The following is a 15298-nucleotide window of genomic DNA, read 5'->3' as shown; positions in this document are numbered from 1 at the left end:
GTCTCATATTCCTTTCTAAACCAAGCCAAACCGACAAATACTGACAAATGCTAATGCCTAAAGACGGAACTCTGTTATTCTTCGAAACAGAAGTTACGTTCTAATCACACTATTTCATTACAAATGCTAACTCTGGAGACTCTAAAGCTTCTCAGAAGGCACACTGATTCAGAGAGGAGAAAACTACTCCTTACTGTCCGCAAGATGAAGGATTGGTTAGTAGGTCATTCTGACAATAGATAAACTGAAGTTCACTAAGGTAAAATAAACCCAAAACCAGTTGTCGTCGAGTCGGTTCTGACTCATGATGACTCCACGTGTGTCACAGTAGAACCGTGCTCCATGGGGTTTTCAGTGATTGATTTTTCAGGAGTAGATTACCAGGTTTTTCTTCTGCGGCACCTCTGGGTGAATCTGAACCTCCAGCCTTTTGGTTAGAATTCTTGCCTTCCGTGTGGGAGACGCGGGTTCAGTTCCCAGCCAGCGTACCTTGTGTGCAGTCACAGTGTCTGTCAGTGGAGGCTTGTGCGTTGCTATGATGTTGATCAAGTTTCAGTGGAGCTTCCAGACTAAGATGGACTAGGAAAAAAGATCTGGAGATCTACTTCTGAGACTCAGCCAGTAAAAACTCTATGGTCACAACAGTCTGATCAGGGCAGTGTTTTGTTCCATTGTGCCATGAGTAAGGGGTGACTTGATGACAGCTAACAGCAACAACAAATCGATTAGAAAGTGAAAGGTCAAGCTTTTGACCTTCGAGCGTAAGTCTTCCCTTAGAAAATTAAGGGCATCTTGGAATAATCTAGATCAAACAATCAAATGCTGCGTTTCAAGCACACACAGAATTTGGAAGTCAAGACTTGAAATGTCAATACCTTTCATAAAATAAATAAATAAATAAAACCCCATCACAGAAAACTATAGTAAAATAACCTCCATTCAAAATAAATGATCTCAAAGTTTTAACAGGCAAAGAAAAGTCTTGTGAGAATAAAAGCTGAGATTGAGAGACTGGGAGTCTTCCTCACACCACATGGTCAAATGTCTGACCCTTTGGCCAGAAAGGTAAAACATGGAACCAAGCCCTAGAATGATCCTTTACTGAGCTACCAACATAAAGACTTCGTGTTTTTTTAATTTTCTTCTTTCTTCTCCCCCCTGATGATACATGCGTACTGAAGACTCAAGCAACAGGAGACAAATAATACCAGAGTATAAGTGCCATTTTTTTAAAACATTTCCTTGATATCAAAATCACAATCAATTAAAATCACAGATTTAATTCAAAGAAACATCAAGCAAAATAGTGCCTTCAATTCCTCTAAATAGCTGATCTGCTAATACATGGCATTTTCCACTTTTAACCAGTTATGTTAGATTTCTGGAGCCTCTTCTCCGTGCTGTGATTTCCCCATGAGCGCAAAAGGGAACCAATGTGTGCCCCCCACCGCATCCCCAAAGTGGATCATTGTGAGAGTCAATGAGTGAATCTTTGCAGTGCTGTCTGGGGCCATTGGTTAGAAGGCACCATGTAAGTACAGTATATTATATTACCGAAATAAGACACGACTTGCAGATTACACTGATTTACTATTATTTACTTAGTGGTTTCCCAGATGGAACACAACATTTTTGCGTGGTCTCACTGAGGAGGCCTTTTCGGGTCAAAACACATCAATCATTGGCCTGCGCCTTAGTGGGGTGATGAGCATTAATCTGTTTTAATCAGAAGACTGCCCAGAGAGAATAAAGTACATTTGCTACCTGAATCTTTTGTTAGCGTATTGACACAAGAATATTTGGTCCAAGAGCTCTGGTGGCACAATGGTTAAGCACTCAGCTGCTAACCACAAGGTTGGCGGTTGAAACTCACCCAATGGCTCCGTGGGAGAAAGACCTGGCAATCTGCTTCTGTAAAGATACAGCCAAGAAAGCCCTATGGGGCAGTTCTACTTGGTCACATGGGGTTGCTGTGAGTCAGAACCAACTGGATGGCTCCCAACAACAGCAACAACATTTGGTAGAAAGTAGTAACAATGAAGTGCTTCTGGGAAATGATAAAATTCAAACCAAATACAACTCTAGAGCTATTTACTGAATATTATAGTCTGATTTATTAACATGGACACATATTGGCTTTTAAGATACTCTATTTGTTTTGTGAGTGGTGCAAAAGATCAGATGATCAAGCCTTCTGAATTTAGCTGAAACTGTAATATGTTAGATGAACATACAGATAGCTTTCTGCATCTTAAGCAACATCATTATACCACATAAAATATAACTAAGCAAGATTTCTAATCTTGATCGCATTGAAATTAGCATCAAGGCAAATACTGTGAAAAGAATTTAATAGTGCAACAGAGAAGCTGTAAACATGGCTATGGCAGTATTTTCCTGCAACATACAATAAAAAACAAGTATACCAACAAAAGGGCTACTATCTAGCTATGCTAACATAATTCTTTTTAAAGAATGAAGATCTAAAGCAATCTGCCCTTAAACTATCAACAGAAAAAGAAAAAAAAATCCTCCTGAATAATTAAAGACAAAATTGTCCCTTTTGTGCACTGAGATGGTTTTATAAACCTTTACCAACTTGACCCCCCATTATTCTTACACCCGCATTTGATAAGTTTAATCCCAAGCCAGAGATTTTTGTCACATTTTCTGCGTAATGAGATGAGATTTGGAAATGTGCTAACAGCAAGATATGAGTAGGTTTATTGTAAACCATGTCATCATTTCACTGAAAATCTGAATCCAGTTTACTTCCCGCATTTTCTCCGAGTCGTGATGTTCAGGTTCTTAAAGAACAAACATTAGATGTTAATTGTAAATGTCTCTCATTGACGACTCCCACAATCGCGCTTGACAAGCCAGGACGTGTGTGTGCGTGTGAATGGTATGAATGTGTGTTTTAGTGTATGTGTGTGTGAGCGTGTGTGTGAGTAGTGTGAATGTGTATCTATGTGTGTGAGTATATGTGGGCTTGTATATGTCTGTGTACGTACGCACATTTACTGGCACAATCCCCTTGAGTGAATATGCAAATCAGCCTCATTTTGTATTAAATGAATATTCACCTTTGGCATATTTCGCCAATCCCAGCCCATTTATTCTCTGCCCCCAAGATGAGGCCACCAGACTCTCAAATTCAGCTGGGGGCAAGGTGTTACCTCTGTAATACAGTCGGTTAAGAGGTATTTACATCCTGAGCATATTGTTTACATCTTATCAGATTATCAAAATTTTTTCATGCTTCGAGGAGTCATCTTGTTTATGAGTTTCTTGCTCTCAGCTCCTCTTCTTCTTCACTGCCCGACTGCAACCTTATAAACTTTACCATCTGAGCATCTGTCTTTTGTTGTTACACACATTCATTTTTCCTTTGTGCCAAATGTAATCAACAAGCCATGCATTTAGCATGACAGAGATAACCATTATTCTCAAGAGTTGTATTTTGCTCTTGGAATGTCAGTAAATAATTCTACACAGTTCCTTTGTGGACAAGGCATTTTAATAGGCAGTGAATGAAGAAGATAATATTGGCACATAATAACGAACTGAAGAGGGAAGGTCAGCTCTGGAGGCCCCTAGGACATGGCACCCACCGAGTCAGGCTTCCAAGTGGCTTCAGAAAGTGGCGTTGAAAATACTGTCCAGAGCGGAACTTCTTGTACTTCAATGTGCACGTGAATCACCTGAGGATCTTATTAAGACACAGACTCTGATTTGGTAGGTCTGGTTGGGGCTGAGGTTCTGTGTCTTTAATAAGCTCCCAGATGCTGCTGATGTTGCTGGTCTGTGAAGCACATTTAGAATAGAAAGGGGCTAGTACATTTCAGGATTCCCCGGGTGGCGCACATGGTTAATGTACTCGGGTGCTAACCAAAAGGTTGGTGGCTTGAGTCTACCTAGAGGAAGAAAGGCCTAGCAATCTGTTTTGGGGAAAATCAGCCACTGGACAACTTATGGAGCACAGTTCTACTCTGAAATGCATGGGGTCACCATGAGTCATAATCCACTTGATGGCAACTGGGTTAGTTAGTACACGTCAATTAAGAAAAAAATTAGTATGAACAAAAACATAGCTCCATTTGTATTGTTTTCAGAATTATTAATTCCTGATTTGATCCACTTCACTTTGTACAATTCAGCCCACTGAAGAATAGTAAAAATTCAATTATTATTTTCTGTGCGTATGAGTCCCCTCTCCACCTTTTTTAAGCATTACCAAATGTACATTTTCTCTATTTAAAAAAAAGTTCTAAAGCAATGGTATAAGTGAATACTGAACCACATTTCAACCTTTGGCCATAGTGTCTTTGATCTTTGGATTAAATAAATACCTTATATTATAGCTAATGTTCTTGAGTAGGAATGTATTTCCTTTCAGTATTGGCTTTGCTTAAGGTCTGTCCATCCAGCAAGACATTATTTCAACTGCCCGACACCAAGTTTTTCTAAACGCAGCCCCATTATCAGAAATTTGAATTTTTGAGCATTCACTTTAAGCATTTAAGGAGCTCCCCCACCCCCCGCCCAAAAAGAAAAAAAACAAAACAAAACACGGAAAGGCTTTTTTGGGCACCAGATCAAAGGACAAGATTGATTTCATACGTCTGTGCAGTTTTTTAGAGTGTGTTCACACATTGACATTTTTCCTTTGTGTTTGAAGGGAGTTCTGACTGGGAGAAAGCTCACAGAGTCAAACCAAGATGGCACCACTGAGATCAGACATTGCTCTGTTGTAGCAAAAGTGTCCTCAGTTCTCTTTCTCTCTGATCTTCCTGCCTGTACTTTTCCTCAAGTTTCTGCTTCTCTGAATCCGCACAGTAGAAGGTACAGTCTGGGCTCTTCCGAATCTGTTCGAACTGACTGAAATCAGCCACATATTTTCCATTTTTGGAGAGAGAAACGACAGGCACAAACTCAAAACCCCAGTAGATCTCCTCTGGGATGTATGATGTCCGGCTCTGGCAGACTGCACTGGTGGATTCTACGGTGGCATTGAGGAGAACCACCAGTTCAAACTCCTTCTCTTTCAGGTTTTGGGGTGTGAGGTCTCTCAGGGGGCTTGTCTCATCCAGCACATGGTAGAACGTCATGGGTAAAATGAGGAAGGGGCTCTCAGAGGAGGAGTCCACGTGGAACTTGACGGTGGCTTGGTTGAGAAGGATCCGCTCCCCCTCCTTGGTGACGTGCGTCTGCAGGAGCTTGCCAGAGAGCTGGCACTGGATCAGGAGACTCTTCCTCATGTTGGCCACCTGGATCACCAAGCAGAGCTTCCCATTCTGCTTGGTGATGACGGCACAGTGGCTGAACTTGATGGTCTCAGCTCGCTTTTTGGGTCTTGCAATTTTGGCCAGAAAGGTGCCGGTGATGAAAATCTCAATCAAGGTCGTGATGACCAGCTGAGCAACCAGCAGGAAAATGGCGTGCGGGCATTCCTCAGTGATGGAGCGGACTCCGTAGCCAATGGTTGTCTGAGACTCCAGGGAAAAGAGGAATGCCCCTGTTAAAGAGTCCACTTTCATGATGCAGGGAGTGTGATTGGAAGTGTGCACACTTGGCTCCAAGTCCCCGTGAATAAATGCAATGGCATAGTAGATCACCCCAAAGAGGAACCAGGTCATCACGAAAGTGGCTGCAAACAGAGTGAGTTTGTATCTCCACTTCATGTCGATAACAGTGGTCCACAAGTCCTGAAGATACAGCAGGTATATGCCATCCACTTTGTCGATTCTCACATTGCTGTGTCCACTTTTGGACATGACTCGGGGTCTGTTGGTCTTGAGTTCAGCTCCAGCAGCATGCTTCACCAGGGGAGCACTGGACATGTTAATGTGAATGGTGTCCATGGCCACGCTCTTGGGACCACCTAAGAAAAGGACAAACAAAGGCGTTTCATTAGGGTCCAATGTTGGTGAATGTCTAGAAAATAGCAATAGAATAGTTGGTATGAAATAAGTATGAATATATATGTAGACCTTTAAGAAAAAGAAGAGACAGAAGTCACAGAATTCTGAATGTAAATGATTTGTGCTTGAGGTTGGCAATAGGGTGGAGTAAGGGAGTGTAGATGTTGGAGTCACTAGGAGGTGTGAGTGGTTAATATGCTCAGCTGCTAACTGAAAGGCTGGAGGTTTGAGGCACCTTGGAAGAAAGGCCTGGCAATCGTCTTTGAAAAATCATCCCTTAAAAACCCCGTGGAGCACAGTTCTACTCTGACACACATGTGGTCATCATGAGTTGATTCTGATACAACAGCGACTGGTAGATGTTGGAGAAAAGCAGACCAAGGTTTGAATGCTGATCGGCAATTTACTAGCTGGGGGACCCCGGGTGAGCTATTTAACCTCTATGTATCTCACCTTCTGTTCTGGATAGAATTATGTTTCCCAAAAATCTGTGTTGTAAATCCTAACCTCTATGCCTGTGGTTATAATCCCATTTGGGAATGGATTGTCTTTGTTATGTTAATGAAGAAGGATTAGGGCAGGGTGTATCTTGAGTCAATGTCATCTGAGATATAAAAAGAGATTAAACAAGTAAGCAGAGAAGAGAGAGAGATGGGATAAAATAGATGCCAAGACACGTGGAGATCTCCAAGGAACCAGGAAGCAGAAGCTGAAGAGACAAGGTTTTGGCCCCAGAGTTGACAGAGAGAAAAAGCCTTCCCCCTCTTGTGGGCACTCTGGATTTGGACTCCTAGCCCCCTGGACTGTGAAGGAATAAATTTCTGTTCGTTAAAGCCACCCATTTATGGTATTTTTGTTATAGTTTGCAGCACTAGGTAACTAAGACACCTCCCTGATCTATAAAATAGGAACAGAACCTACTTCTCCGGATTTCGTCATCACAAATGTAAATGAGATAAGGAATAGAAAGTGTCAGCAAAGCAGCAAAGTGCGTCAAAAACAATACTATGCTTCTTGCTGTGATAAGCTGCTCTCGTGCACGTAGCTTACCAAACCAAACCCAAGCCGGTGCCGTCGAGTCAATTCCGACTCATAGCGACCCTATAGGACGGAGTAGAACTGCCCCATAGAGTTTCCAAAGAGCACCTGGCGGATTCAAACTGCCAACCCTTTGGTTAGCAGCCGTAGCACTTAACCACTATGCCACCAGGGTTTCTGCACATAGCTTAGAGTAGTATAAACTTGTACTTTTATTCATACACCTATCATGATTTCCCATTAGAGAAAATTAGAAAACAATTGAACTACACAGAAGGCCAGTACTGATACAACCCAAACCTACCTCCCATAATTCTTGATATAGCCATGGACAATATTAATACAAATTTTAAAAACTCAAATAATATAAATAAAATAAATTAAATCTATCAATTCACATGACCTCCTCTGTAATGGCAATTCCCTCCCCTCCCAAATCCAATGAATAATTTAGAATCCAGGACCTCTCCTAATTCTCCATGACATCAGAAAAAAACAAAACAAAACCAAAACAGTGATTTATCAAAAACAAATGGATAGTGAATCATTAAGGTTTATGGATGACTTTATCGATATACTAGTTATTCTTAGAAAACTGCTACCAGTGTATCATTTTAAACCCCAAACCAAACCGACTGCTGTCCAGTCAATTCCGGCTCATAGTGACCCTATAGGACAGAGTAGGACTGCCCCAGAGAGTTTCCAAGGAGCGCCTGGTGGATTCAAACTGCCAATCTTTTGGTTAGCAGCACTTAACCACTATGCCACCATGGTTTCCATATATCATTTTAGGTATGACAATTTAGGCACAACAATTCTGCCTTGCTTCCGTAGAGCTAAGTAGAGCCAACATGAGGAATTGATTTTAAAGAGCAAATGAAAAAGTAAATAAGTGAAAAATATCTACCACTGTCACGGAAAGACCTACCCAGAGAGGCGCTGACTCCCACGCTCAGCCTCAGGGAATGCTCTGCCTTGTGTTAACAGACAGGAACAACCTGGCTGTGGGCGACAAAGCATCTGAGAGTACCTGCCTGATGACTTAGCTGAATCGCTCTTACAGTCCTTAAAAAGATAATGCGAGTGATTACGGGGTAACTCTACCTGGTTGACATGTTTTTATTTTCCCACTTCGTTGGTATTTTAAGGATGAAAGCAATTCTCCCTTTAAAAAAAGGAACTGGTATCCAGTGGTCTATGATTCATACAATCAACTTTTCTGTTAGAGCGGCATTATCCCTGTAGAAGTTTTGAAACTGACCCCCTGGGTAATCCCCTGTTGAGATACAAAGGAAACTGAAGCGGGAGACGTCAGGGACGAACACCTGTGCAGGATGCGGCGGACCAGCCGGGCATTTTCATTTTCCTGTTACATTATTCCAAGTGTGTCATTTACCAAATGCCCCCTTGAAATGATTTTTTTCCCCCTCTTGGAAAGGAAAGCCACTTTGTATTTTCGTTGCAAAGGGGGCCATAAGTTATTCAGGATTTCTTTGACTTGGAGAAGCCCAGTCCGCTTATGGTGGGGTCAATTTAGAAGAAAAATACAGGATATAATTGATGAACGTGGGCTTTATTATACCCTCAGCACACTTCTCAGTAGCCAAGAGGAAAGCGACTGTAATGCAAGTTTGGAAACAAAACACCGTACTGGCTAACGCACCAACAAGCTTGGAACACTGGCCCTGCCAAAGACAGATGTGGCTTAGGCGCAAGTAACTGCACGCCTTTTTAAAAAAATTTTTTAAAAGGAAACTTCTGGGGGAAGTGCATGCCATTCAATCCACTGAAATAAAAACAGAGGCTGGAGTTTTTGAGTCTGAGTGACATCCAAATGCCCTGTAGGCACAAGCAAAGCCCCAAGCTCAGCCTTCCACCAGGCTCTGGAAAACTTGGCCTTGTTGACATGAAGGCAGTGCCATGAAGCTCCTGTTTCAACCTCTCATTCAAAGGGGCAACGGGCCAGGCTGGGTCCTTTTCTCTCTCTGCCGAAAGCTCCTGGTGGTGTAGTGGTTAAAGTACTGGGCTGCTAACTGAAAGGCTGCTGGTTTGAACCTACCAGCCGCTCTGTGGGAGAAAGATGTGGCATTCTGCTTCTGTAAAGATTGCACTTGGACACTCTGTCCTATGGGGTTGCTATGAGTCAGAATCAACTGGATGGCAACAGGGTTTTTTTTTTTTTTGGGGGGGGGTGCAGACGGCTAATGCACTTGGCTGCTAACCGAAAGGTTGGAGGTCTGAATCTAGCCAGAGGCACCTTGGAAGAAAAGCCTGGTGATCTACTGAAAAATCAGCCATTTGAAAACCCTATGGGGCACAGTTCTACTCTGACACACCTGGGCTTGCCATGAGTCAGAATCAACTCGAAGACAACTGGTTTTAACGGGTTAGCGTGGGGGTTGATGACAACAGTAGCACCTCCCCTTGGGATTTGGTGATTATACAGGAGGGAACGAGATGTAGGGCTTTTTGGTTCTTGGGTTCAATATCTCTCTGTGAAAAACAGAATAGCTGGTGACTCAAAGTTGCTGCTGGCCTTCTCCATCCTCCCCTCCCTCTCAGTGCCCTCTGCCCTCAGGGTCTTTTACTACCTGGTCCGGCACTCAGCAGGTCAGAAGGTGTCTTCCTTAAGGCAGGTGGAACGTCCTCGCTTCCCTTCACCCACCTGGCTACCATGGGGTTCCGCTACTGCCTGAAAGAAAGAGGGACACATGGTGTTTGTAACTGTTTAGCGAGAGCACCTCAATGAAGCTAGCCCTGAACCATCCCTCTGAGGGCTAAGATGGTGGCATTGACCTTCCAGTCTCTGGCAATCCAGCGTGGTGCACAGAATAAAGGCTCAAGAAATATTTTAACAATTAAACTGAACCCCCAATGAGAGTCCCCACTATAGCTTTCTGAGGAGCTCAATCGTAAGGCCGGCTGGGAAGGGTGGGTTACCCCGCCCCCATTGAGGCTCCCTGTGAGCAGACCAGCAAACAGGGAGGCAGGAAGGGGAAGTGCAGAGGAAGTAAACAGTGGCAACTGGAAGGGAAGAGTTCAGAATATTTTTACTGCCTGTGGAAATCCATTAATGTTGCGTCACAGAATGTCAGAGTTCAAAGGACTGTCAAAACTATCTCAATTGACACACATCTTTCAGAAGAGAAGGTCGAGTTGGGAGTGACTTGTCCTCATCACATAGCTGGTAGGTGGCAGGAAGAAAGAGATCCAAAGTTTTTGACAGCTAGTGTTTTTGTCAGCACTCCACAAAATTCCCCCTGAAGCCTCAAAGGTGTAATGCAAGCTGCGGTAAATTCAAGAGGTTCTTTTGCATCCTCCTTTTCTGAAATACTTCTCCTTAAGTTTTTTTTTTTTTTTAACACACACACACACACATTTTTATCTCCCTCTTGCCCACACGTAATATTGGTTTCCGAGGGTGGCTGTAACTACCATGCTTTGGGTGGCCTCTAGGAACAGAAATGTATCGTCTCTTAATTCTGGCCAGGAGTCCAAATTCAGCGTGTCAGCAGGGCCATGCTCCCCTTGGAGGCTCTACAAGAGGGTCCTTTCTTGTCTTTCGTGACTTGTGGCTGGCCCAGGCATTCCTTGGCTCTAGATCACATGGCAATCTCTGTCTCTCTGGGCTTGTTCTTCTGTTTTATAGAACGCCGCTCAGATGGGATTAGGACCCACCCTACTCTGGTATGACCTGTTTTTAACTGATAACATTTTTAAAGACTCTCTTTCCAAACATGGTCATGTTCACAGGTACTGGGGTTAGGGATTCAGCTTGTCTTTTGGGAGACACAATTCAATCCGTAACAACACTCTTCACACTTCTTTCTGATCCACCAATGATCTACAGTAACTACTCTTTACTAGATAAAGTGCTCCTGCTCATCAGCCCATATGGTCACCTGGAGACTGGATTCTCCCAGTGTGCTCCTAGGATATTTGCCCAGTGACTTCCCTATCATTGCCCTACTCAGACCCATCAATCTTTTTCATGTGCTTTATTATTTGTGCTTCATTCTATGCTCTGAATTCATAGGATTTTATTCCTCAACAGCCTTCTTTCATGAAATTTATTGTTGACACACACACTTATATAATTTCACATACTGCCTTAGATTGTTTTTTTCCTTAGTGAGTCTACAACCCACCTAGCTTAACTTCTAAAATGTTAAGGAACAATAACAGTTTCCCAAAAGTTAAGGATGCGCAGAATGATAAAAGACTATTCTCTTCTAATTACACTATCCTAACACCATAAATGCAGCCTTGGTGGCACAGTGCTTAAGAACTCAGCTGCTAACCAAAAAGGTCGGCAGTTTGAATCCACCAGCCACTCCTTGGAAACCCTATGTGGGAGTTCTGTTCTGTCCTATAGGGTCACTGTGAGTAGGAATTGACTTGATGGCAGTAGGTTTGGTTTTTGGTTTAACCCCATAAATAAAAGTAGCCCTGGTAGTGCAATGGTTAAGCTCTCAGCTGCTAACTGAAAGGTCAGCAGTTTACATCCACCAGCAGCTCCGCAAAAGAGACCTGGTGATCTGCCTACGAAACCCTATGGGGGCAGTTCTAATCTGTCCTGTAGGATTGCTATGAGTTGGAATCAACTCAATGGCACACAACAACAACTCCATAAATAAAGCCATTAGTAGTTTTCTTTAGTCTCTGGAAATAGTATTTATTTCTCCAGTTTTCATTATGTTGCCCCGACTTGTTGGTTGACATTGTAATCCTTAGAACGGAGATACTGATCTGAGGTACTTGCCACTATTGAAGAGAGAGGTCAATCTGGCCCTTTCCTACTTCAAGCCAATGAAAGGTATATACCATGAAGCATAAGAGTTTATGCTACATACCAAAAAAAAAAAAAAAAACAAAAAACCCAGTGCCATAGAGTCGATTCCGAGTCATAGTGACCCTATAGGACAGAGTAGAACTGCCCCATACAGTTTCCAAGGAGCACCTGCCAGATTCAAACTGCTGACCCTTTAGCTAGCAGCCGTAGCACTTAACCGCTACGCCACCAGGGTTTCCTTTATGCTACATAGCATTTATTTTCTGGAGATAAAGGAGAGAAAACAAATCTATTTTTGAAACGTAACTGAACAAAAGGCACATTTAAGAAGTTATTTAACTATATGAAAAACTACAACTCCAGTGAAGGGAACAATGAGAATTGGGAAAATGGAAAGGGAGTTCCCACCACCATCCTTATGGAAGAAATAATTCTATCAAAGAAAAAAGCTTTTGCAAAAATGGTTGATCAAAGAAACCAACCACAGTGAACTGGGATCCACTGTTCTGTTGGAGAGAAGTCTACTCGTAAATGACCAGAAAGCTAGCGACCAGTTAGAAGAAATACATGCAAAAAGTAGGCAAGAATAGAGTCAGAAGTGGTCCAAAATGGGAATGATGCATACAGATAATAATAATAATAATGGCTGAGATAAATAACATAATGATGATGAAGATGATGATGATGACAGTAACGAAGATGACAAATAGATAAAAATGCCAGGCACTGCTCTAAGAGCTTTCCATATGTGAACTCAATTAACCTTTGTCTTAGTCGTCTAGTGCTGCCGTTAACAGAAGTACCACAAGTGAATGGCTTTAACAAAGAAAAATTTATTTCCTTGTGGTAAAGTAGGCTCAAAGTCCAAATTCAAGGCATCAGCTTCAGGGAAAGGCTTTCTCTCTCTGTTGGCTCTGGAAGAAGGACCTTGTCCTCAATCTTCCCATGGTCAAGGAGCTTCTCAGGTGCAGGGACCCCGGGTCCAAAGGACGCGCTCTGCTCCTGGTGCTGCTTTTTTAGTGGTATGAGGTCCCCAACTCTCTGTTTGCTTCCCCTTCCTTTTATCTCTTGAGAGATGAAAGGTGGTGCAGGCCAGACCCCAGGGAAAATCCCTTTACATTGGGCAGAGACGTGGCCTGAGCAAGAGTGTTACATCCCATCCGAATCCTTTTAACCATAGGCAGAGTTTATGATTTATAACACATAGGAAAACCACAAAATGGAGGACAACCACACATGGCCTAACCAAGCTGATCAACCAAGCTGATACATATTTTGGGGGGACACAATTCAATCCATCACAACCTTCATACAAACCCTGTGAGTTAAATACCATCATTATCCCAGTGATGAGAAAACTGAGGCACAGAGATGTTAAAAGACTCCCCCAACTTCTCATCAGCTGGTAAGTGGCAGGAGTGCACCTACACAGGTGCCTATGCTCTTAGCTACCACAGCCAACTGAACCAAACCCCTTGCTGTTGAGTCGATTCTGACTCATAGCAACCATATAGGACAGAATTGAACTGTACCACAGGGTTTCCAAGGAGCAGCTGGTGGATTTGAACTGCCAGTCTTTTGATTAGCAGCCAAACTTTTAACCACTGTGCAACCAGGGCTCCATCTACCGTGGCAGAGAAGTCAAGCTTGAGCTGCATCAGAATCACCTGGGAGGCTCAGAGTTTCTGATTTAGTAGGTCTGGTGTCTTAGGCTAGGTTCTCTAGAGAAGCAAAACTGGTAAAGTGTATAAATACATATAGAGAGATATTTATATCAAGGAAACAGCTCACGCTATTGTAGAGGCTAGAACGTCCCAAGTCTGTGGATTGGGATAGAGGCCTCTCTCAATTCATGCAGTTGCTGAAGATGGAGGACTACATCGGCAGGTTGGAGAGCAGAGCTTCCACTCACAGACTGTGAAGGTCAACGAATCCCAAGATCAGCAGGCAAGACCACTAGATTTCTCCCAACTCATGTAGATGCAGGTGCTGGTGAACCCGAGATCAGCAGGCTTGGGAGCAGGACTCTTGCTGGCAGGCTCTGAAGATTGACGAATCCCAAGATTGACAGGTAAGCTGCTAGGTCAAGTCCCAATAACTGGAGGTCAGAGGGCGAGAGAGGGCTGCTGGATCCAGAACAAGCCAAAAGCCTTGGTAAGGTGAGCAGGAAAGAAGTAGGGGGCAGAGAGTGGAGAGATGAAGGCTGGGGGGGTGGTACCTGCTGATACCACTCGGCAGATTCCATCATGGAAGTAATCACATACCAGTGTTCAACAGGGAAGTGATCACAACATTATACAACTGCCAAGACACTGAGAATCATGGCCTAGCCAAGTTGGCACACAATCTTAACCATCACGTCTGGGGTGAAGACCAGGAATTCACATTTCTAACAGATTACCAGAGTTACAGATACTGCTGGTCCAGGAACACAATTTGTGAAGCGCTGCACTACGATATACAGATTGAATTCAGTCAACAGCTTGTCCCTCATTGTTAAAGATCCTTATCCCCTCACTGTCTCTTAGCGTTCTAAACTAACGCCATTGCACGTAGGCAATGGATACACCTCTTTCTCAATTTTCAGGAATGTCTAACTTCTACCAAACTTGTAAATGAATACCAGCTACTCGGTGGCCCAAGGTTAAGTATCAACTTTTTCTAAAGCAGCAACATATGAAGAATCTAATAAAAGATTAAGTAAATCTAGTAAAAAAAAAAAAAAAAGCCAAAATTAAGTACAGAGAAATCTTTTATTCACACAGTAGATTCTCATCCATCACTTTTGTATGTGTGTATGTGTGATACCTCTTTTTTTCTAAGTCTCAACATGGTTTCCTCATGCTGCCTAGTGGATGCTTTGTTGGGGGAAAAATCAGTTTAAGAATGACTTTTTTCCTGCTTGGTACAAAACTGAGGCCTTCTGAAAACTTAGAACTCTACTTAAGAAGTTTTCAATTTGCCCTTTCTGGGGAAATCTTCGATCTTTGTGTGATGGTGGGCAAAGTATACGGACATGCCGAAAAAATGGTTACAGGGAGAAGGGGAAGGCAGCAGGCCCCCCCAAGCCTGAAGTTTCTCAACCAGATCCCGAGTGACTTCATCCCATGTACCTTCAAAAGGGTGGCATGGGAGAATAAAATCCAGGTCAAAGCATAACCTTGGATTTCCAGACTCAAATTAAAATTTTGAGGATTTTGATTTAAACTCTGGCAAGACATAACTTCCTATTTGTAAGAAAAATTGCTTAAAAAGTTTTCTTGGATGTCAAATATTTCTGACCAAAAAGAATTTTTAATGATTGTTTATGAATCAGAAATACCTGGAATAAATTTCCATTTAAGTATATACAGATTTAAATGTTCAAACCAAACCAAACCCATGGCTGTTGAGTCGATTCCAACTCATAGCGACCCCTATAGGACAGAGTAGAACTGTCCCCATAGGGTTTCCAAGGCTGTAAATCTTTACAGAAGCAGACTGCCACGTCTTGCTCCCATAGAGCGGCTGGTGGGTTCAGAGCATCAACATTTTGGTTAGCAGC

General features: G+C 42.8%; 1 protein-coding gene across 7 annotated transcripts in view; it reads right to left on the bottom strand.

Annotated features, from left to right (window-relative positions):
• Positions 1 to 4545: 4545 nt before the first annotated feature.
• Positions 4546 to 15298, bottom strand: part of KCNJ15 (potassium inwardly rectifying channel subfamily J member 15) — a 63180-nt gene continuing 52427 nt past the window's right edge. For 4 of the 7 annotated variants that reach the window (XM_049874844.1, XM_049874846.1, XM_049874843.1 and 1 more), the window contains 2 exons: positions 9554 to 9654; positions 4546 to 5884 (listed from right to left, as the gene is read on the bottom strand). In XM_049874844.1, the coding sequence (XP_049730801.1) occupies positions 4737 to 5884; positions 9554 to 9638 (1233 nt within the window). In that variant the 5' untranslated portion in view covers positions 9639 to 9654 and the 3' untranslated portion in view covers positions 4546 to 4736. Of the gene's footprint in view, positions 5885 to 7890; positions 7965 to 9553; positions 9655 to 13545; positions 13930 to 15298 lie in introns of those variants that run through there. The other 3 variants (XM_049874848.1, XM_049874849.1, XM_049874847.1) reach the window with 3 other exon arrangements.

This window comes from Elephas maximus, chromosome 2 (assembly GCF_024166365.1).
Source record: "Elephas maximus indicus isolate mEleMax1 chromosome 2, mEleMax1 primary haplotype, whole genome shotgun sequence".
NCBI lineage: Eukaryota > Metazoa > Chordata > Mammalia > Proboscidea > Elephantidae > Elephas > Elephas maximus.
This window is presented reverse-complemented; position numbering and strand designations above follow the sequence as displayed.